The sequence below is a fragment of the Barbus barbus genome (genome assembly GCF_936440315.1).
Source record: "Barbus barbus genome assembly, chromosome: 28".
NCBI classification, from domain to species: Eukaryota; Metazoa; Chordata; class Actinopteri; order Cypriniformes; family Cyprinidae; genus Barbus; species Barbus barbus.
The window spans coordinates 9,770,458-9,795,112 of NC_136756.1; the positions used below are offsets into that span (position 1 = coordinate 9,770,458).

The following is a 24,655-nucleotide window of genomic DNA, read 5'->3' on the forward strand; positions in this document are numbered from 1 at the left end:
GTTCTATTAGCTCTTACTTACATGTTTGTGAGATTGATTTCCAGGGCATTTTTTGCTATTACTAAAGGCAATTTTTTTCCTAGCTATAGTTTTTCTTTACTAAACTGCCAGTAGGTGGCAGCATGTGACTGTCTTAATGAGTGAGTCACTGAATCATTCATTCATCCGATTTGTTGAAACTGTTGATTCATTCACAAATGAAGCAAATGTCTTTATGAATGGGGCATTGAATCACTGACCTGATTTTGTTCAAAAACCCTGAATCATTCAGTAACGAAACACCGCTGTTCATTGCTCTGGGATGAGTGACTATTTTGCTGTGATCTTTGTTTGAAATTATTTTCGTCAGTCAATATTCTCTCTAAAATGTAAGTCACTTAATATTAACTACTTGTTTATTTAACTGTTGTATAAAACCAATATCACATTTCCCGTCGTGATGATGTGTTGGAATTGTCAAATTCTGAATGTTTTTTTGACATTGTACTGTATTGTGAATTTATTTATTTACATTACACACTTTAATCTAAAGCATCTTATTTGCATTTAAGGTGTATACTTCTTATGTTCATGCATTCATTCATTCCCTGGAAATCAAACAGATGACGTTATCGTTGCTAACGTCATGCTATATTAGATTTTACATTAAAGGTGTATTTGCACTGAAAAAAAAGACTGCCTGTTTTGTTTAAATCTGCTCATTAACTTTTGTGACAAGGCAGGAAATAAGACAAACCAGCTGCTGGTTTGCAAATGGAAGCAGACACACACTTTCTCTCAACACACACACACACACACGTTTGTTTTTGTGAAAAGTGGGGACATCCCATTGGCGTAATGCTTTTTTTACTGTACAAACTTCATGTGCTATTGCCCTACACCTACCCTACACCTAAACTTAGCCCTCACAGGAGACTGTGCATTTCTACTTTCCCCCCAAAAAACCTCACTCTGTATGATTTATAAGTGTTTTGAAAAGTGGGGACATGGGTCAATGTCCTGAAAAGTCACCTTCACCTTGCAATACCTGTGTCATACCTGTGTCATTATACAAATTTATGTCCTCATTTGTCACAAAAACGCGCTCACACACATACGCACACACACACACACACACATACTTGTTTTTGTTACTTTGTGGGGACTCATGACAAGAAGGTTACACATGGGGACCGTAATTTCTAAATACAATAAAGCAATAATTTTAAGTCAGAGGTGTCAGGAATAATTTTTGATCCCCAAAAAACATATTTATTATCAAAAAAACTTAAGTTTAAAAAGCTTCATTTTTGTCAGGTTTTTCTATTCTGGCGGGGACGTCACTATTGTGTCTTACCACAAACCACCATTGGGTGTCACTATTATGAATTATCTATAGATTATCTATTTTATAAGAATAATAAACCATTATAAGATTAACAACAAAGTTTAAGTTTAGACAATCATTAAAGAGTTGTTTAAAAGGGATAAATGTGTCAGTATTTATACATTTTATCTTGCCTTTCAGTAATTAACCATCAACTGTATTTGAATAGACCATTTCTGGGATGTAAACGGTGGAAAAAAGCCTTACCTCACCTCCTGTTTAACACATCTAATTTTCTTCAGTTTTGAAAATCTGAAAAGGTCCAAATGATAACTAAGACAAGCAGGATATGTTCATGGAGCATTGACACCATGGGTATCATGGTCTTTGCTAAATAATAATGATCTGTGCATACTGGAATCCACTCTGAATTAAAACACCACATGCCTGGCATTCATAATGCTATATATTTCTATCAATATTAGGCTTGTAACAGCACACAAAACTCTGGAGAAGATGAATGGATCAAATGCATCACTTTTTTATTCAGTATTTAACACTACTTGCACAATATGCAACAGGCTGCGTAAGAATAAAAATGTGTCATTTCAGCTCGGTGATTGTTTACATTAACTGCATTTGTGAAACTAAAAACTCTAAAACACTTCACTTGAAAGTACTCTTAACGTACTGAAATTTGTTTTCTAAGCAACAAACACAAACTTGTTGCCTTCAACAGGAAATAACATCCAGATAAAGGCCCTTTCCCCTTTTCTGTTACATTTTTCGCTTTAAAGAATCAATACGATTCTTAACATAAAATTTGACGCCCTCCCAACTTCTCCCTTGAAGTGCTGCTGGAGAGCGTTCAATACACTCCATACACTGAGCTTTACCAGGAACCTGTCCAGACCTGATGCTGTCCATCAGAGTCTTCTCCACAGCCTCAATCTCCTCTGGAGACCACTTTCTCCGGGGGTTCTGTGACAGTCCTGAATAAAACAAGAGTAATTAGTAATTGTGATTAGTTAAAAGTGACTCAAAACATCGACACATTTTTTGCTAAAATCATGGTTGAAAATCTGTCAATTCTGGCACGTTTACATGCATGTCACCAAGTAACAATGGGAAACAAAACTGCTGGTAATTCAGTCAATATCTAAGATAAGGACAAAAATGACTAAACATTTCATTTATTCAGTTTTATTGGTCTTAATCATAAATTACTGCATGGGAAATAGGTGACATGAACTTTGTACTGGACAAGCCTTCCCTTTCTTCTCATGTTTAAGCCTTCAGTAGATACTGGTCTGAAATAGGTTTTTGCTAATTAAAAGCTGCACATGCTTGAATCATATTGGCCCAGGGTGACCAACAGCAACACATCTAAAAATCTAATAAGAGCTTTTGTAAATGTTTTTATCCAATTCTGACATCTCTAGCTGCACTGCAGTCTACAGGAGTTGTGTTGATACTTTAATTAGACCCATTCACATTGCAATCATACAGTGTTTCCTTCTTGACAAATTATGATTTCCACGATGCAGAAAACAGACAAAAATCACAGAATCCAGTCATATTTTGGATGGATACATCAAACGTAGGTCAATATGGACTATTGTCTATGAATATTAAGCCGCAAAAATGCAGTGTTTTATTGGACAAAACTGTCTAAGAAGAAACCACTGAAATGAAGACTTGGTCCATTTTGGATCTATCTGCCATGCTGCTGTAACAAATCTCCATCAATGCAGATCACTGAAAAATACACACTTTCTATACGGTCGTGTCAAACCTCTCCAAATTTCAGCTCCACATGAAAATCAAGGGAATTCTGTTGTCATCAAAATGGTTTTTTTGTGCAGATTCCTATTGAAATGACTTGATTTTGACTGAACTTTCACAGAAAAATGGAAAGTGTGACCTATTTCATAAGACATTTGAAAATAGCTTACTCTTCGTTGTGTGTGGTTCCTCCAAGTCCTTGCCTTTCGGCTGCAGTTGTTTATCAGTCTTGCCTGTTATAAACAAATGAGCAAAACTGAAAAGACTTTCAATATATGCAATATTCAGTAATGGCATAGAATACTGACTAAATAGTTACCAGTAACTGTGTCACACATGTATTTAACAAAGATTAACAGGTGAAACAACAACAAAAACATCTTTTCTCTTCTCAGGATATAAAAATATAATATAGCATGTATAGGATATAAAAATAATAAAAGCACTGTACGGAATTGAACTCTTTTTACAAGTACAACAATATCAGATGTAGGGCTGGATTTAATCGATTAATTCAAATTTATTTTATTTTTTAGAAATCAAGGATTCACAATTTTTTAATAAAAATATTACCAAACGTGTGACGCGCTCATATCGCAAGGCCTTGTGTTGATAAAGATGCGACGCGTGCAGAGGAATAGGAGAAACATGCAAGAATATGGGAGTGAATGTCTTTTAAGTTGAGCGCTGTTTAGAATGAGCAGCTGATGCGAGCGCAACAGTTAAACACATCCATGGTTACACAGAAAAAAACAACCATGGAAACCTGTAACTACTGTATGTCTCATATTTCATGTGACAGACTGAAAGATGCATTTATACATAATAATAATCTACTGGTGTTTTATCTTCAGTCATTTTGAATTTGAATTACCTTGACTTTTGAGATTTATTTTAAAGCATTTTCCTCCTATTATATCTGAACATAATAAGACAAGTTTGAACAAGATGTAGTTGTAGTTCATGCATCTTTTCTGTAAAAGATACTTTAACATTTACATCATGTTGACGACTTCATGTGGTGCACCTGGATTAGAGTTTGCTTTAAATAGAGGATTAATAAAGAAAACGATCATTTGAATCATGTTGTAGTTACATTTTTTAAGTTGACTAGTTAAAAATCGTAAAAAAAATCTAGAATCGGTCAAATGGTCTAAAAAAAAAAATTGAGATTTTAATTATTTTCTAAATTGCCCAGCTCTAATCAGAAGTTTTCTTAATGTTTTTAAATCGCATTACCTTTGGGTGGTTCTTTATTTTTGTGTTGTCCAACTCCAGCAGAGGACTTCTTTGATTTATCTGGACACATAAAAGATTATTCAATAACAACTCCTAAATATCAGCAAGCACACTCAATGTTTTTCTTCCAGTAATATTTAGCCTTTTCTAGCTTTCCCATCGTTCCCTTTCAGACTGTTGTGAATTAAATTAGATTAGTAATAGTGAGAAAGTTTAATTCTTCTCCAATAATGCCAGCAGTAACAGTTTAAATACTCATTTATTGTCCTGTACACTTTCAGAATATGTTGCCCATAATGCGTTTCTAGACTGAGAGCATGCTGGACGGATGAATAATGAACGACGCGTGCGCACTGCACTTCTTGTATAGACATGTTTCTGAACGTTTAGAACAATGCTTTATATTTCCGGTCTCTGTTTCTACTCACATTTACATATTTTCCGAGCTGATATAATATAATGTGAAACCTATTCAAATGATTTTAAAATCACGTGGCGCCGTTTTTCATCACTTTACAGTGTTTTTGCAGTAAAGCACCTGTCATAGTTTAATGAGTGGGAAGATGACATGAAGCGACGCGAGGTTAGCTGCATTGAAAACACATCTGTAGTGAACAGGGCTCTCTGACCACAACAGTGGACAAAGGTTTGCTATATTTTGATTGGATCTTGGTGGACTAACATAAGCAAACTGTCCAACGCCATCAGATAAAGATACCAGGACAACGGCCAGACACCTCTTAGAGGGCAAGAAGAAGTTCTTCCATCATGTTTGGACTTAATGTGTTCGTAACATTGCCAAAGGTATTCTGGTTGTGGTTTGGTAAGTGAATAATGCATTGGAAAAAGCTTTAGTGACACTTTTCTGAATGTGTGTTTGGACAATGCAAATACGGTTCACAGGAGGAAAGAAGGCCTCTGATGGAAACAGCCAATCACAGCCTGGAAATGGAGAAGCGCCAGATTGCAATCTCCTTCTCATCAGAAAGAGATAAAGGTACCTTCCCAAAAGACACTCCATGTTCTGAGTCTCCGGCCTGTTACAGGGAAGGCAGAACAGAAACAACCGATCTGAGTCTCCAGCCTGCGGGGTAGGAGATAGAAACAGAAACATCCATGTTCTGAGTCTGAGTCCCATAAGGGAAGAGACACTAACAGATACCAAGTCCTGAGTCTCCAGCTTTGAGGCAGCAACAGATACGACCACATTCTGAGCCTCCAGCCTGCGAGGAAAGAGATACTCTATGTTCAGACTTCAGAGTCTTCGTCCAGCGAGACAACAGATGCAGCACGTCCTGAGTCTCCATCCTAGAGAGCCAAAACGGATCGACCAAATTCTGGGTCTCTAGCCCAGACGGGCAGAAGACACACAGACATCTGCAACAAGGTTAAGCTCCAGCGTGCAAACCTTCACTTCAAGGTACCTTTGCTTGTGTGTTCCAGGCTAAGGATCTTCTGCACCTACTCCACGGCCACACCTGCATGTTCCAGATTTTAGGACCCTTTGGTGCTCCAGGAGATCAGCATCCTCCAGCACTTCATGTTCAAGGCTGTCGAAACGGATTCCTGCTCCTTCTCCACTGCATTATTACCAGCACAAGCAGTGGATGAAATCCCCACCACCGGACTGCTCACTCAGCCACAGAGCACATAACCCTCACCTATCCAAACCTCCTCCAGAGACCTTGGCAGTGTTGTGTATCAGTATAGGATTTTTCTCATTTACATTAAATAGCTGATATAGCTGACTGCAGTAGATGACAAATAATGTTCCACGTATTTGTTAGATGCATAATAAGGTTGTGAATGTACAGCTCCTGATCGGGGTGAGGGTCACAGGATTTTGTCCACAGAATGATAAGAGCAAACATTATTTTAACATTTTATTATTTAACACCCAGTATTTTAACTTAAGCGCTGCATACAGCTCCGGACATGACAGGATTTCTGGTACGCAAAACAAGTGCTTTAAAGGAATTCCTTAGTTTATTACGTTACTGTGGCAGCCAACAACAGCACAGCTTAACCCTCCGCACATTTTTATATTTAGTTATATTGAAAAAGTTTCAATTCAGTCAATCTTTTTATCGTGTTTTAACGGATTTCTATGGAGACCGGAAAACGAGAGCATCCAAACGGAAGTTAGAATCCATCATGGAGCCGCTCACTGGTTACTCAGGAAAAAGGTCTATAACACTGCACAAAACCACAATAAACAGCTCTTTTGTTTTTAATTCAAGTCGTCACTGGTCATTATTGCCTACTGAGCAAAGGCGGCACGACACACACTACATACCTGCTGAATCTGGAGGTGAAGGTGAAGGTGAAGCATCATTTTCGGTCGCTTCTTTCTCGTCCTCAGACTCTGATCCATCACTGTCCATCAGGACTCGCTCTAGAAAATACAGCAATCACATAGACAAAATAATCAGGTAGCAAACTAAACATTTTTTAAACCGCTACATTCAACAAATGTCTATAATCGACAGTGGTGTTCCTGCTGATCGTAACATGGTATTTGAGATTTTTCAATCAGCTTTATTTTTACATTGGCATCTGCCAAAATAAAACTATGGAGGAAAATGTGTAAATTAGGGCTGGGAATATTTAGGCACTTCACGATCCGAGCCGATTCTGGGAGTCATGATCTGATTCCAAAACAATTCTCGATCTACATTTTTTTCCTAATTAATTCTCCTACTGTGCAAATGCATCTTTACAACTTTACATTTTAACCAAAATTGGAGTTTCTATGGTTTTTGTTTATAGTTGGAATCTCTGTGACAGTACTGCCATCTTAAAGGGATACTCCACCCAAAAATGAAAATTCTGGCATTAATCACTTACCCCCATGTCGTTCCAGATCTGTAAAAGCTTTGTTCGTCCTCGGAACACAATTTAAGATATTTTAGAATAAATCCGGGAGGCTTGTAACTAGGGATGCTCCGATCAGGATTTTTGCAGCCGATACGAGTACCGATTTCTTATCATGGTGATCGGCCGATTCTAATGCTTCAAGCTTTATATAACATATGTAATAAAATTATATAAATCATAAAAATTATTCCTTATACAGTGAACATTTTAATATTCCTTTAAAATGGTGTTTATGCATAATATTATGTATATCAGGGATGCTTAATATAAGACAAAAATAAATGCAAACAAAATGTCTGATGCAACCCAAGGCAGAGATGGGCTCGGACTCGAGTCGCAGTTTTATAGCCTTCAGACTTGACTTGACCTGAAATGACTCCAGACTTTATTCGACTCGAGGAAAAGGACTTGTGAATATTTTAAAAGCAACTCAAGTCTTTTATCCTTAAATACCTCTATAAGTGCATCCATCCGGACTCCGAGCCGTAACAGCAGCACCATTTTAAGTGAGCAGCGCATCAAAACAGCGGAGCGGATCACATTACAAGTGCTCCAGGTCGTTTATGGTAAATATCTTTCAGTGCTATATCCTCTTATTTTTATCTAAAGCTAAACACGCTTTATTCAAGCCCTTTCAGCTCGGTGCGCTTTCTCTCTCCGGATGCGCGCCGGTGCCAAGTTCAAGAGCTGCCGTGGTTATTTTAACAACAACAGAAACACGGTGAGAGGCAAAATTATAGATTACTTTCACTAAAATACAGCAGAAAAAACAATGCTGCAAATACAATTATTTTTCTATTTATCTATCTATAACTTATGACTCAAACCAGATGTAACAAGACGTTTCTGATCTACATTTAGCTATATATATATATATATATATATATAAATAATTGTTGTTAGATGGCTAGGTTGGAATTTAAACTTTGAAACTGTTATTCTCAAGATGAGAACGTTTTGATTATCCAATGTATTGACGTCATCAAATTGTGATCGGTACATGAGATCGGCCAAATGTATGAGTACCGATCGAGTCATAAAATGTGAATATCGGCCGATACCGATCTCCGGCCGATCGATCGGAGCATCCCTACTTGTAACTGTTCCATTGACTGCCTGATAAATTACACGGTCAAGGTCCAGAAAAGTATGAAAGACCTCATCAGAGTACTCGATCTGCCATCAGTGGTTCAATCACAATGTTATGAAGCAACGAGAATACTTTTTGTACAGAAAGAAAACAAAAATAACGTTGTTATTCAACATTTCAGCAGCGTAACGTCACCTTAGCGCCACTTTGGAGAGCACCCGCTGGACGCACATAGCGTGCGCTGCTCTGTGTCAGCTGCAATGCAACGAGACGTCTTCTACACGCATTTACGCTTTGATTTGAACACAAACAGCGTATCGTTCCATTGCAGCTTTTACAGCTCTGGAACGGCATGGGGTAAGTGATTAATGCCAAAATTTTCATTTTGGGGTGGAGTAACCCTTTAAAATTAGGGGTGCGAATTGGCACTGGTTTCACTATTTGTTTCGATTAAGATTATCATGTCAACGCTTCAATTCAATTCAAAATCACCATGCATCAGAATGCAACGCATCCTCATTTTTCAATATTACTGCACATGGCTACTTTTTCATTTTTCGATTTTTTTTCTCCCACCACTAGTGTAAATGAGTTTACTTATTTATTCATGCCTGTTTACCTTGTGGATCAATCTGGATCTCATCTAGGTTCTTTCCTTTAAAGTCAGACAACTGTCCTCGTTCCATGGCCATAAGTATTTTGCTGATCTTCGCCAGCTGTAATGTTCCTTCGGGCAGGCGATAATACTGGCGATGGACCCTGATGTCGTGTCCTAGGAAGTCAGCGAGGTCGTCCATTTCATTGTCCTTTAAGTTGAGGACCTTGGACATGGTGGCCATGTGCTTCCTCAGTTTGGTGGAGGATAATGCAGTTGGGTGTTTTGCTCCACAGCTTTGAGCGATCTGACGAATAACATCCGATCCTCTGAAGTGACTGAGTGCTTGTGGTCTTCCAAACATGAACACATTCTCATCGAGCACATCACAGTTGCGGCGAGTCTTCACAAGCAACTCCATCGATGTCAGCATATCTGGTGTGAGAAGAATGGGGACCTTTCGTCCACGTTTGCCTCTTATTTCAATTCTCTGGAAGTGCTTGCAAAGTGACTTCTCAAGGTCTGATAAAGCAAGCTCTACATCTGGATGAGTCGATGAGGTGTCTCTCAGTATAAAAGCATTGAGGGGCATCTTGGACACCTCTCCTTCCCGTCTACGATTGAACATTATTGCCTGACAGAGTGTCACCTTTGCCAGTTCTGACCAGTTCTTAATGCTTGGTTCTTCTTCGAGTTTTGTCTGATACTTCTTACTCTGGCTGTCAAGATACTGGTGCATTTTTTTCACATCATCAGCAAAGGGAAGAAGTTGTGGAGAGTTCCATTTTGCTTCACTCAAATTTCGGAGGGCCTGGGACGACACACACTCACTCCATTTAGTGTCGCAGATTTGTTTGAAGGCCTGCACATTGCTAAGGGCATTCTTATCACCGGACATCATTGCCTCACATTCAATAACGTCAGCCATCTTCTTGAGGTTGTGCCCTAACTTCAGGGCTGCCACACTGTGAACCGCTTCAATGACATGAGGGAAATTAGCCGGGATGAAGAAATCTGACACCTCCTTCAACTTGCTGTTCTTTCCTCCTTGGAGGACCAGGCGGCCTGTCTCACGCATCTTTTGTCTGATATATTCATGTTTTGTGACATCATGGCCATGCTTATTAAACAGATGCTGTCCTAATTTTAATATGATTTGCTCTTTGCGGACCATATTTGTTATCTCATCCTCATGCATTTCATGCACCATTTTCCAAAATCGTGCATTCACACCATCTGGAACTGGTTCAGTATACGTGCAAAGAGACTGAACTCGAGTTTTTCCTGGCTTCATTCCTTTGACTTTCTGGCTTAGGTGGCATCTCTGCATGTGTCTCCACATTGATTTCCTTTTCAGGTACGCCGCACAGTTTACGCAGTGCAAGTAGTCACTTGGTTTTACTGGTGCAACAGATTGCTGTCGGGGGATTACAAATCCTTTTTCTGTAACTTCAGAATTATGAGGTGAAGAGGACCTGCTTTCAGGTTCAGATAAGGAGGATTCTCCGGTATTGTTTTTGTCCGATGAAGAGGATTCTTTGCTTCCACTCTTAGCCAAAGAACAAGAACGTGTCAGACGCCTCCTTTTCAGTGGTCGAGATCTTGATTTTTTTGACATTATCTTTCCTTGACTTTTCTTGTTTCTTGCTTTCTTTTTTGCTGAACCACTCTCTTCCTCTGCTGAAGTGTTACTTTCAGATTCTTCCTCTGTCTCTGGTATATATTCTTCCTCACTCAGTTCTGAACTGGACAGATATTCTCCAAGCATTTTTCTGTTAAGCTGTGAATAAAAGCTACGAGTTAGAGCTCTTGATCAAAAATGCCATGGCCGACAACATATTAAAGGAACAAGCCACTATTTTTGAAAATAGGCTCATTCTCCAACTCCCCAAGAGTTAAACAGTTAGTAAACATTCAGCCGATCTCCGGGTCTGGCGGTAGCACATTTAGCATAGCTTAGCATAGATCATTGAATCGGATTAGACCATTAGCATCGCACTCAAAAATGACCAAAGAGTTTTGATATTTTTCCTATTTAAGACTTGACTCTTCTGTAGTTACATCGTGTACTAAGACTGACGGAAAATGAAAAGTTATATTTTCTGTGCCGATATGGCTAGGAACTATAATCTCATTCCAGCGTAATAATCAAGGACTGTGCTGCCGTACCATGTGTGCAGCAGGAGCAGTGATATTACACAGAGTCTGTGGAAATAGTCCCCAGCTTGCAAGACACGCTCCCTGTGCAAGCAGTTGGTCACATTGGATATGTTGACGGAAGTTATCCTATTTTCATTACGCCTGCTGCACTCGTGGTACAGCAGCACAGTTCCTTGATTATTACACCGTTATTATAGATTATTATTGTTTCATATGTGCAGGACAAAGGGACACTTTTCATATAAATATGTTAAGATAATAAACTTACGATTACGCTGTCAGTTCTTAGGAGCTCAGGTACAGTGTCCGTGTCCTTGTCTGGAGTGGGGTCAAGGGTCACGGTACAATCACTACCGTCGGAGCACTGATGTCTTTCCTGAAAAATGATCCGAAAAATACACTCAAATGCACATTTTTAATGGCAATTCATTTTAGCTCGAAAAGCTGTTTTAGCTATGCTTCAGTTAGTACAATGTTAGCCAAAAATGATCTCCTTTCACCTTGTACAACACAGATCGCATCAACATTCTTGAAAACAGACGGTTACCAGAACTCCCCAACATTTCTTTAATCAGAACAAGTAAAAGAGTAAAAATCACCAGGCTTTATTAAAGCTTTATTTTGGGCGTCCCGTGGCTCACCGTCTAGGGTACCTACTATGTCTGAATCTAACACAGACCCTCTAATGCAAGCTAACACGTTAACAGTTTGTGGACCAACCGCTGACTAGAGAGACCTGCTAACTGAAAACGATAAGTTTGATGTTATGATAACTCAAAATTAACTTTTTAACAAACATAAGACTGACCTAGCAAATGAAGCCATACAAAAGACTTAATACAACTAACCTTTGTTTTCATGCTCTGATATAAATATAAAGTCATTTACAGTTTTTGTGTACGCCTTCATGTATCGTTCTTCACAAGCATTGTGATGCGCTCTAAGTTTCTGGAGGCGACTCAAGTGATGCTTCTGAAACTACAAGACAAAAAAACTACGTTTTAAAGTTTTTTTGGAAGCTTTTCTTTTGCTATTTATGCTACCTTCAGAACTGAACCTTTAAATAAGGACTTATTGTTGACAGCAGACACAGAGGTGAGCCACAGGAGATTCCCTATATTACACTAAACAACTCGTTAAGAGTCAAATTAGAAATGGATACAGTATCCTGCAACACAACTGTGTTTGACTGTAGGGTTCAGGTGCTTGCCTGACACAAACGTCTGCATGCTTGCTGGTGCAGATGGGCTTTTGCAATGGCTTGTAGGGCTGTGCGATTTGGGGAAAATATCTAATTGCAAATTGTTTTTTTTGACAGATATTGCGATTGCGATTTGATTTGTGATTTTAAATTTGCTAAAAATCTTCTGCTCCTCTCTAAAAAGATTCTAAAGTCAAGCTTCAGCTCAATGTTGCCAATAATGTGCAGCACAGTATGAGTATCGGTACCCTGCTGAAAAACAAAACTATAGAAACCATCACAGAAATTCTTATAGTTTCCCTAAAAAACATTACAAAATTCCTTTTTGTTTTGGGCATTATTCCAATGGGAATTACTGTTGTTCTATTGGTTGCCATCTGCTAGATTACATCCCATCAATAGAATGCATCAAATACCAGCAGACACCATTATAGTTTACATTAAAACCAGTACAAGTCCCATCATAACCCTTAAATCCATTACATTTTCTATTGTGTTTTGGGAGGGGGTCTACTGGCTTTTTTTTTCTGCAGGGAAGATTATAATGGCATTACTACTTTTACAGAATTACTGAATTTCACAGGAAAAATTTGTTTATTTTTTATAAAGAACTGTATCTGTAGTCAGTTATTAAAGTATTACATGGGCTGATTTATTCATTTTTAAGTATTTGAGATTTTAAGAACAAGTGGGAAATGTGCTGAATGTTTTATTTCATCCAAGTGAAATTAGGAAGCAGTTAGACTTAATTTACATTAGTTTTAAACGCGGAGCCAGGCGCGAGTGGACACAGGTTGTGCGCGTGCGTCAGGCCTCGTCCATATTACCAGATGCGCTCGTGAGAGACTTGCGGCGCAGAACCGGACGCGAGACCACGAGTATAAAGAGCATTACGAGACAGGCTGCGTGTAAACGGCTCGTCCGTGAGATGCGTGAGACGCGCAGCGTGGGGCAGAGCGGAGCGAGTATGAGAAGCATTCAGAGACACGGCTGTGTGAGCGCTCTTCTGAATTAGCCAACATGCAGTATAAACTTACTTCAAATTAATCTGTTGGGGAGATCAAATGTGTAAGATAATGTTGATGTAGCCTACTAATAAAAACATCTAAAGATGTATCTTTTATTCTCCAGTACTGGAAGCAGAACCGATAAGGGAGCTCTTGATATGCGTTGTGACGCAGCTCTTGCAAATGACCTTTTTTGTTAGTTTTCTGTCATTTCGAGGCTGTAGTTACATACGTTTTTCTTTAGTTTTAATTTGCCTAACTTTCGATCGGACCCTTTTTAGATGGTGGGTGTTTAATCAGTTGGCTAGAGCAGTGCTGATCAGGGAGAACGGAGGTCACTCTGTTGGTCAGTAAGACTGTCACTCAAGGCTGGCAGTCATGCATATGCTCTGGAACGGAGGAATAGCACGTCCACATCGCAGGCTTTGCAATTAGCAAATTGCAACGTCTCAAATCGCGATTACGATTCTATTTCGATTAATCGCACAGCCCTAATGGCTTGGGAGAGTTTAGGTGTTGAATAATCCAGACCTGTGAATCACTAGTGATCTTCTTTTCAGGACCGTCTGCCACATCATCCGCTGTAATTCACAGAAGACAAAAGCTTGTTTAGGTTCACAAAGAACAATGCCAGGCTGTTCAAACGTTTGTAAAATATTAGAGAAGACACTAGAAGTTCATTTTCACCAACAATGAATGCATGTAAAAATAAAAATGTATTATTTCAGAAAGGTATTTTTCACAATAACATAATCATATGTCTAGTCCTTTTAAACTGATTAATGCTACCACACCAAATAGTATGTCATTTGAAAGCATTTCAAATATTTAACAAAAAAAGTACATATATTGAATTGGTTTTTGAAATTAATTTTTTTTTAACTAAAAGCAGCAGATATAATTAACTACTTGGTTTACTTTCTATAGATGATCTCTTCTCTTTTTAAATAAACCCGTAAAGAAAATGTATAATCATTATAACAAAAAAATGCAGGTTTCGATTCCAAATTAAAGGTCTAGTTCTCCCAAAGATGAAAATCAGCCTGTCTTTTACTCACCTTCGAAGGTGTAGGTGACTGTTCTTTCAGACGAATCCAGTCGGAGTTATATTAAACAATGTTTTTGATCTCCAAGCATTAGAATGAAGCATACGACTGTTATTCCAGAGGATGTTCAATCCATCATAAATCATGGGTCACACGGCTCCGGGGGGTGAATGAAGCGATCTGTAGGGATCCCGTGCGTTGTTGTAATAACAATATCCATATTTAAGGACTTATAAACACTTTTCTCTCACTTCCTCTAACCATAGCCGTATGCCTCTAACAGTCAGACCGCAGACCGGAGTCCGCTGGAGCGACACGCTCTTGTGAACGCGTGTATGACCGTCACAGGAACTGACAGGAAGTGCTTCAAACTTCTTAAATATGGATATTGTTATTACAGCAACTAGGGGTGGGCGATATGGCAAAAATATCATATCACGGTTTTTAGAAATATCACGATTTCACAATTTTATCGCGATTCTTTGTCATGTTGCTTTGACTATTTTGTCTGAGCAGCCTAAATAATTTCCCTATTATAAAGACAAAGCCTTTGAAGGTAACAAAATATAAAAAGAATGGTGGATATTTAGGCCAAAGTGGGCGAAGATAAAAATATGTCATTATTTTATATTTGTTATTAAAAATAAGAACAAAGATACACATTACAAATACCCATAATATACAAATAAAACAGTGTTTCATTTTCAGGTACAATAGATGTATTTAGCAGAGCATTCAAGAAATTGAATGAACAAATATAAAAATAAAACACTTTATAGATTGATTCCTACTAAAGCAACTGTATTATTATAATTTTTTTCTCGTTGTGTTTTGTTGTTTTAACATTAAAGAATAAAAATGATGTCATCTGTCTGTCGATTCTGGCATAGAGTATTATATTTATACCATCATTTACATTAAAATTAGTTTTAAACCTGAATGAGTTTCTTTCTTCTGCTGAACATAAATGCTATTTTGAAGAAGGTGGAAAACCAATCAGTTGCTGGTCCTCAGTGACTTCCACAGGATTGTTCTTTCTATCAAAGTCAATGTGGACCAGCAACTGTTTGGTTACCCTCGTTCTTCAAAATATCTTATTTTGGGTTCAGCACAAGAAAGAAATTAATAGAGGTTTGGGACAACATGTGAGTAAATGACAAAAATGTAATTTTAGGGTGAACTATCCCTTTAATGACAGTCGACAGCATGTTTAGTGTCCTGTCCCTTTAAGAGCTGCACGCATCTAATATACAGACACGCATCTGCTTCTCTCTTAACTATTTACTTTCATTTTAGAGATAACCAACTGAGTCTGTATGTAAACCTTGTGTGTTTTGACAGTATTAGCACAAGATAAGTTAGTTCAGTAATCAGGCGCTGTTAGACAGGCCCTAGTGCGAGCGCTTCGGGGGTACAGGAGGGTGTGCGCTCTCGTCAGATGAGAGTGAATGAAACGTTTAACCAGTAAAGGCTTTAAAACACGCAAATACTGTAGTTTTGTGATTGTGAATAAGTGCAGTGTCCTGTGAGAGTAACTCTACCGCTGACTGATGTGAATGTATGTGGTGTTGTACAGTATATAGAGACGGCGGCGCCAGAACTGAGCTGATAGAATATGTGCTGGAGCACCATACTACCATATTTCTTCAAAAGCAGATCGTGGACACATTTTTATCATCCACGATCAAAGATCGTCATATCGCACACCCCTAACAACAACGCACGGGATCGCTACAGATCGCTTCATTCACCCCCCGGAGCCATGTGACCCATGATTTATGATGGATGAAACATCCTCTGGAATAACAGTCGTATGCTTCATTCTAATGCTTGAAGATCAAAAACATTGTTTAATATAACTCCGACTGCATTCGTCTGAAACAGTCACCTTTGTTTGGGGACACTTCATTTCTAGTGATTATCGTTGATTTGATTACACAGATCCTAATGAAACTAAACTGAGCTAGACAATGACATCTCTGCATTCAATAATGCCTTTAACTGAAAATTGAGTGTTTAATCTCTATTCTCCTATAGAGACTGTTAAGTGCTTTGACACAATCTGTATTGTTAAAAGCCTTGAGACTTCCATTTAAACTGACCAGTAATTAATTACAAAATTCTTTACCTATAAACAAAAGATGTGAGATTGAAAGCGTATGTCACGCACATCCATGCACTCGATAGAGGAGAGTATGAGGGCTATGTTGGGTATTTATTTTATTTCAAGGTTGTGCTCTTATAAGCCTGGGTTACTCTGGCTCATAAAGCTACTTTTAATTCTAAGCTTGAAGAATAATTTTGAGTAATATTTGCCACACTATAAACTTGATGAGCTCACCTGTGCATCCAGAGCTGTCCTCCACAGGTGACTGGATACCAGCTTCATCTTCCTGCAAGCACAAGTGTGACAGTCACTCAAACATCACGATCTAACATCACATTACACTCTACTTTAAGCTGCAATATTAGTCAATATATTAAAGTATTTCATATTGTGAATTAAGGCTAGATATTTTCAGAACAATTTGACAGAAAATGGCATTTTCCAGTCTAGAAAACTGCATTACAGAAATAGAAAAAACTTGTTCTGTATTTATTGAACTTGTCTCTTGCATATTTTACACATAATGGTGGTGTTTTTAGTGGGCCAGTCATGAATCCAGCCTCAGACCCCCCACATGGCTCTGCACGTGCAGGCCTCTAATCAGACTCCAACACCAACTAAACATATCGCTTCAGACATTAGTTTACACATCAAGGTCAAAATATGTCCTTCAGAAATAGCATTAAGACAACATAGCATTAAGAAATAGCATTAAGACAACAAGTAAATGAAGTTTATAAGTGGATTAAGGCTAAAACACACGTTAACCGTGCGATTCTAACTGTGGCCTTAAAACATGATCTTAAGACTTATAAGAATCTACAGCCCTAATTAATATATTATTGTTAACATTACTGTCATTTTGGTACATTAATCTATACTTTCTGCAAAGCTGCATTAAGTTTATGTTGATTGTGAAAAGCGCTAACACACAGAAATAAACTGACGTCACTTTTTATGTTCCGATATATGTCTAAACAATACGTAAGTTACATGAACAGCACAATATTATATTGTAATCATGCATAACTTACTTTCCCGTCGTCCATCATGTGTCGTCCTCCTCGCGGTGTGTGGAGCATCTCTGAGGCGGGCGCAGGTGTGGAGGAGTGGGGGAGGGGATGGTCGCGGTGGGGACGCGCATCTCCGCTTCTGTGTAACGCGCCGCTCCATTACAATACGACCATTTCTCTACACGACTTTCCTTTGTGTTTTTCTGGGATTTCTGTTTTCTTTGCAAATCGGTGAATCAGCATATTTGCTCTAACAAAATAAATGCATTTTCCAACCTTGGAGATTTAATGACTCAACTGTTTTAGTTTTTTTTTTTCAAATAAAAAATGACAGAACGTTGATATAAAAATAAATTTATAGCCTATTACATTTTACATTTAAAAACAACACATGAAGGAATGGATCCAATTTAGAACTCCCTTTTTATGATATTAATAAAAAGTAACTATTACTAGCCCTTGTAATTATCAGACCTGATATTATTTGACCCTCTGAGAGGAGATAAAATAAATAAAATAGGACTGAAACAAGTGAGGCTTGTCTTCATGAGACCAAACGTGATCCTGAAGCCTCTACTTGAGGCCTTGTTCTCAGAGGGTTTCTGACTAAGTGAAGACCATTTCTAGACTGAGGTGTCATAGATCCATGAACCTGCGTGTTTCTAGCTATTTTAACACAACACAAGAAGCAGCTTGAGTTGCAGCTAACATTAAATGACTTTCATGAATATCTTAACCAAACGTGAACTTTTGTTGGATTCTTAGAAGGGACTGAAATTAAGCGTGTGAAACAGAATGGGAGTCAGAGCTGTTGTTCTTGTTGATGTCCTTAGAAATTGTCTATATTACATTTTTTTACAATTGCAAGGACACATTTCTCAATACTTAGGTCACTTTTTCAAAACTCTTCACACAGCGAGTCTATGTGGGCTATCATTTTTATAATTTGGCACAAAATGCATTCATTGACCACATCTGTCAAATTATATGAATTCCTTTATCACTTCAACACAAACACCACCAAAACTTTATGTAATATACAAGACAATGTGACGTTTACATAATGTTTTCAAAACGATTCAAAACCTAGCACAGTACAAAAATGAATAAGCCAGAAATTTGCAACATTTCTACTGTAATATCATATAGAAAAATGTTCTGAATGCAAAAAAATCTAATGTTATCAAAGCAGTTGCTGTAGCTGAACATCTTCACAAGTGTTAGTCTTTCACTTTCATTATCTTCTATACAAAGGAGGAAAACTTAGGAATAATGTTGTAGTGAAATGTGAACATGGAGCATGGAGCATACACTGCAGTGAATTATAAACCGTAGAGAGAGTATCATTCTTGTCTTGTAAAGAAATTTTCCAAAAGAAAGCATTGTATAATGCCTCCTGTTTTTAGGTTGCTGTGTTATGAGTGATAAAGTGTGTTTTAGTGCAGTCTGGATGTGAAATGAACTGCTGTGTCAAGCTGAAAGATGGTTAGGAGAACTGTGTGAAGAGTTTAGAAGAACTGATAAATGTGTGCTTTTGAAACTCTTTAACAGCATCCTCCTAACTATTTTTAAAATAAAAGCAAAATCTCTCTCCTTGCTTGTAATGTTCTAGACAGTGATTGAAACCGTGTATTGCTAGCACTTCTCTTAAGTTGAATCGCTTCACCCTAACCCTGACGCTGCAGAAGCATCAAGGGCTGGAAGCACCCTAGTAACTGTGTTTGCACTCTGCTGCATCTGGCAAGCGCTTCTGTAGCCTGATGGCAAACACTGAGAGACTGAGGAGGAGCTTCTTCCCCGGGCCATCAGGCTCCTCCACTCCTAAACTCAAACTCAGCCTCTTAACATCACACCACTCCACTTATAATCACTAACATCAGTAAGATATTCATATCTCTACCTCATGCTGACAGTGTCATTTGCACACAGCACTTTCTGTCTTTTGGTATTTTTACTTATTATTTTTATTTTTTTGGTATTGCTGCTACATGACAATCATGTACAACCTGTTTGCACATTCCTCTCTTGTACATTCCTGCTTATCTTAATATTTAAGTCTACAGTATACTGTCATGCACATGTTTATATTTTGTTCTTTACTTATTTCATCTTATGTATATTTCCTCTGTGTTGTATTCTATAATATTTGCACTGTCCATGGAACGGACCGGACTCATTTCACTACTGGTTATATACTCTCTATATAATCGTGTATGTGACAAATAATAATCTTGAATCTTGTATTCCTCATTTGTAAGTCCAATCGGATGAAAGCGTCTGCTAAATGAATAAATGTAAATATAAATGCATTCACCTAGATAACAGTTGGGATGGTAGAGGAGAATGGAAAAAGACTCTCTTTGCAAACTACATCAGATAATTGTCAATTCAGTTTACAAATGCTATAACATGATTTAATTCATGGTACAACTATAATACAACAAATGATGGTGCAGTTTTCCTGACTAAGCCCCTGATTTAGAGCCTACAAAAATGATTTGAAACTACATACAATAATGCTTATATGTATGTGTGTAACCGCACATTAGACTGCAGTGATTATGATATATTGATCATCTTGTCACTCAGCATTAGGAATCAGAGAAGTCAGTGTGCTGCTAGATTAGAGCAGAAGCCCATCATGGCCCTGGTATCTGCTGAGAGAAGCACTGTCCACTTCATTCAGATGAACCGCTCTACTAACAGGAATATTAGTGCTAAAGCTTCCATCCTGTGATGACCTATGACCTTTATCTGCTCCTGTGGCTCTGTGAACTGAGGGCATACGTGATCACACTGCATGAGCAATGACAGGAGCGTTAGCAACCAATCATCGGCCCTATACTTCACTAGCAGCACTAACATCTTGATGCTGGACCAGCAGATTTATCATTTCTTTTATCCAGATCTGTTTGTCTCTCACTCTGTACTGTTAACTTCATAAAGAGAGATGTACTGTATCTGGCCCCATTCTCCCACAATCAGCACTCTCCATTAGGTCACGCTAAAGCAGTATTGCTCTCTGTAATCTCATGGCATCACTAGCCAGTGTTGGGGGTAACGCATTACAAGTAACGCCAGTTACGTAATAATAGTACTTTTTTCAAGTAACGAGTAAAGTAACGCATTACTAATTTACAAGAAAATATCTGAGTTACTTTTTCAAAATGATCTGAGTTACTCTTTCCCCATGTATTGACTGACAGGTCGCTGTGAGCATGCTGTTACTGTAGATCTGAATCTGAATGTGCATGAACTCATCCCACTCGCAAAAAACTGATTTAGTATTCATCAAAATGAATTAAAACAGTGAAATTAAACTCAGAATATGACCCAAACTGCAATAATTAAATATGTTAACACAAAAGTATCTAATCCCATTTTATTAACCAATGTCTTTGCTGCTGACCTTTGATGATCAGTTCAATCATACTAATAAGCAAACATGACTCTAGATAAACTAACAATTGTGCTTCATTGTTTTTTATTGCTGAAGAGTGTTAAACCTTCTTATCCTGCGTCTTACTTTACAGACGTGAATTTACTTTTCCTTCACAAGATACAGGGCTTTTACATTTGTATTAATGTCATTTCTTGTATTAAAAACAATCAAGCCCTGCTCATATTTAAAAAGTAACGCAAAACTAACGTAACGCATTACTTTCCATAAAAAGTGGCTAAGTAACGTAATTAGTTACTTTTTTAGGGAGTAACGCAATATTGTAATGCATTACTTTTAAAAGTAACGTCCCCAACACTGCTACTAGCCCACGGAGTATTGGAAGACCACTGATCAACTCTGAGATATGGGCTGAGGGTATCATGTGCAGCTCTGTTAGCTTAGTGGTTAGCATTTACAAAATAATAAAGTCATTATACATTAAAATAGTGTGTTAGCAGTTCACTTTTAAGGCTTTGAGAGAGCGCAGAGCTTTGTAGAATGTCTGTAGTTATCTAATACCACACCATTTGTGCAAGGAATTGCAAAAACAGATGACCACAATCTGCTGAATTACAACTGTATGTAGTGAAATATCAAAAACATAATCCAGATGAGTTTAAATAACAGCAGCTGCCAATTTCAGGTACAAAGATTGTATATTATCAGGGCCTGATGATTTTTTAACATACTGTATATTGTTTGTTAGTGATCTGTTGAAAGTAAACTCTTCTGTTTAATATATGCTGAAAGGCTCAGCCACAAGGGTATCCCAGAGGGGGAAAACTGTATTATCATTTACTGATCATGATTTAATAATATTATAATTAAATAATAATCATATATTAGAATAGTAATAATGTTCAATCATTTGATGCCTTATGATGTAATACAACAAAGAATTTGCTTAGTCAAAATTAATTTTCTGTTTGAATTGGTGCATCAACAGTAAATATACTTATTTCTGTTTATTTTATAAAGTAATATAAAATTTTAATTAAATAGTATAATAATATATTGAATACATATATACTACAATTTTTGTTTTATTATTGATCAATAGGTGGCGCTACAATTTTCGTTTTATTATTGACCAATAGGTGGCGCTAGAGAGTGTGGAAAAAGTGCCGCACTTTTCCGGAACAATGTTACTCGTGGGGACTGCAATGTTCTGTGCGATCACCAGGGGCGCATTGATACACAGTCACACAGATTTTTGTCTTGAAAAGGGCCCTTATGGGGACTTTGAAAAAAACGCGTGAGGCGTGTCTAAACACTGTTTGGGAGGAGCCTGTGGGGCTTTGCCCGTGGGGACCTCACTTTAGGTCCCCACGGTGAAACGAGTCCCCACGAGGCGGTGTGTATTCAGGTCAAAGTCCCCACCAGAATAGAAGTACAAGTACACACACACACACACACTCGCATACTGAAAACATGTTCTTTAGTCCTGATTGGTAACACACTTCCTGCCAATAAGTGGATATACAGCCAGTTATGCTCTATTATAGGCTGTGACACTCTGAAGCAGACGAAAGAGTAACATGAGTCACAAATGCACACTTTAGAAAGCACCAGTAATTACATACAGTTATGCATGGATAATCACAGCTCTAAAATCTGATTGGATAAAGCCAGGTGTGGACTTAAGGATGTTTAAAGTCCTTTATGATTGTTGCAAGTCAGATTGTATGATATGAGCACAGTGACATCTTGGGTAACAGCAGAGATAGACGTCTGTGATTTCTGTGTGATGTTGCCTTTGCATTTTATATCAACACTCAGGTCACCCTGAGTTGGATGTGCGTGAGCATAAGAGGGAATTTATGCACTGATGTGATATTGTGATCCTATTGTGATGGGAACATTAATTAATAACGTTGTTTGCACCGCGCTCCTCCGTTACTTGATCTTTTTATTTTGGTGCTTCAATCTGTTAAATTACTTTGTAAAAGAAATTATACAAAGAAATAAATTATCCACACTGAGGAAGGCTTGGTAGCCGAAATGTTGTGAAGTGACATTCAGCCAAGTATGGTGACCCATACTCGGAATTTGTGCTCTGCATTTAACCCATCCATAGTGCACACACACAGCAGTGAACACACACACACCGTGAACATACACCCGGAGCAGTGGGCAGCCATTTTATGCTGCAGCGCCCGGGGAGCAGTTGGGGGTTCGGTGCCTTGCTCAAGGGCACCTCAGTCGTGGTATTGAGGGTGGAGAGAGCGCTGGACATTCACTCCCCCCACCTACAATCCCTGCCGGCCGGAGACTCGAACCCGCAACCTTTGGATTACAAGTCTGACTCTCTAACCATTAGGCCACGACTTCCCCGTGTGTCTTTTCCCCATTGGTGATGTTTGTTAAATAAAACGGAAAAAGAAGACTGCTCTCGTGAGTGCGGATCATAATTTCTTATACAAGACATTAACTAATAATCATTATTTTACAAAAAGTGGTACCAAGATTTCAGTAGTCAGTACCAGTTAAAATTCCAAGATTCTCAGTATGTATATATATATATATATATATATATATATATATATATATATATATGAAAAATATTAAATAAAATTAATTATTAATGCTGTTTTTATCATATTACTGTGGCTGCTATTTTATAAAAACTTAAACTCTAAACTGTGGGAATATAATTGTAACGTATGGCCTCTTGCTTCCATATATGCTTTAGGGATAGACAGAAATAGATCTGACATATACATAACAGCTCAGTTTACTGACATTTGCGTGTTTTTATTTGTCCATATCAGCCATAAAACCTGTTTTCCTCCTGAGCTTTACCCATACCACCATCCAAAGTCCTCTCTCTCTTCCTCTTCTCTTTCCTCTCTTCCTTCTGATAAGACTCTCTCTGGTCTCAGGCCCATTAGCCAATGGCGAAAGGGATAATTGTCATGGAAAGAGCCGGGCGTTCGTTTGATGTGGACCTCGACTTCCTTTTGATGTAAAAATGTATCCACTGTGATTATCAAGATTATAGCTTCCTCCCCCTCCTCTTCCTCGTTCCCTCGCCCTTTCCATCCCTCCATTAAGCCGTGAAGATTAATTGAAAACAGCCTGGTCTGATGGCTGAAGTTGATGCCGCTGTCTTCGTGGCTGTCGGGAAAGCATCCTTTCTCACTCATTCTCCCTCCTCCTCTCTTCTGCTGCTGAAACACCACATCTCAATAGATACTCAGAGTACATCTTGTATCAGAGTTTCTATGGGCAAATTATTATTTTTATTTTCAGAAGGATGCATTACATATCAAAATTGGCAGTAAAAGATATCTTTAAAAAAATTGTGTTCTTTTAAACTTTCAATTTATCAAAGAATCATGAAAAAAGGGTTATTATTGTATTGGGTATATGTCTGGGTTGTATTTTCTTTCACCTTGTGTAGTTTTGTTCATTACTTCTTTCAAGGATGAGGGGTTTTTATATAACCTATCATGTGGGCATCTGTCTAATTAAACTGTTTTTACCAAATAACAGATGATTTTGTAATGAACTGAATTTTACAGGGGTGTAAAAAGTACCCAAAATTATAGTGAAATATAGTGAAAGTGCAGTTACTGAGCGAAAATTTGAAATATCTGGCCAAAAACTACTTGAGTGAAACTAAACAAGTACAACTTTAAATTGTACTTAAGTATTAAAAAAGTAACCTAGTAAAAATGAAAATAAGAGAGGTTGTTTCATCATTTCAAATAACCTTTTCAATGCAAGGTGATAGAAAATTAATAAAATGTTTTTTCAGATTTGGTTAAAGCGGGAAAACAAAACA

General features: G+C 37.9%; 2 protein-coding genes across 2 annotated transcripts in view; one reads left to right on the forward strand and one right to left on the reverse strand.

Moving 5' to 3' along the window:
* The window catches only part of LOC306848763 (adhesion G protein-coupled receptor A2-like), a gene marked incomplete at its 5' end in the record, with an annotated part of 101,311 nt that overhangs the window by 30,809 nt on the left and 45,847 nt on the right, over positions 1 to 24,655 (forward strand). The window lies entirely within an intron of this gene.
* On the reverse strand, positions 1,829 to 17,601 carry LOC306848768 (uncharacterized protein). The gene is made up of 9 exons (XM_079383529.1): positions 17,448 to 17,601; positions 16,648 to 16,699; positions 13,792 to 13,841; positions 11,321 to 11,428; positions 8,917 to 10,672; positions 6,627 to 6,725; positions 4,331 to 4,390; positions 3,262 to 3,324; positions 1,829 to 2,298 (listed from the first exon to the last, which is right to left on the reverse strand). Exons 1-9 carry the CDS (start codon positions 17,493 to 17,495, stop codon positions 2,084 to 2,086), a joined length of 2,451 nt encoding a protein of 816 aa, XP_079239655.1. The 5' UTR covers positions 17,496 to 17,601; the 3' UTR covers positions 1,829 to 2,083.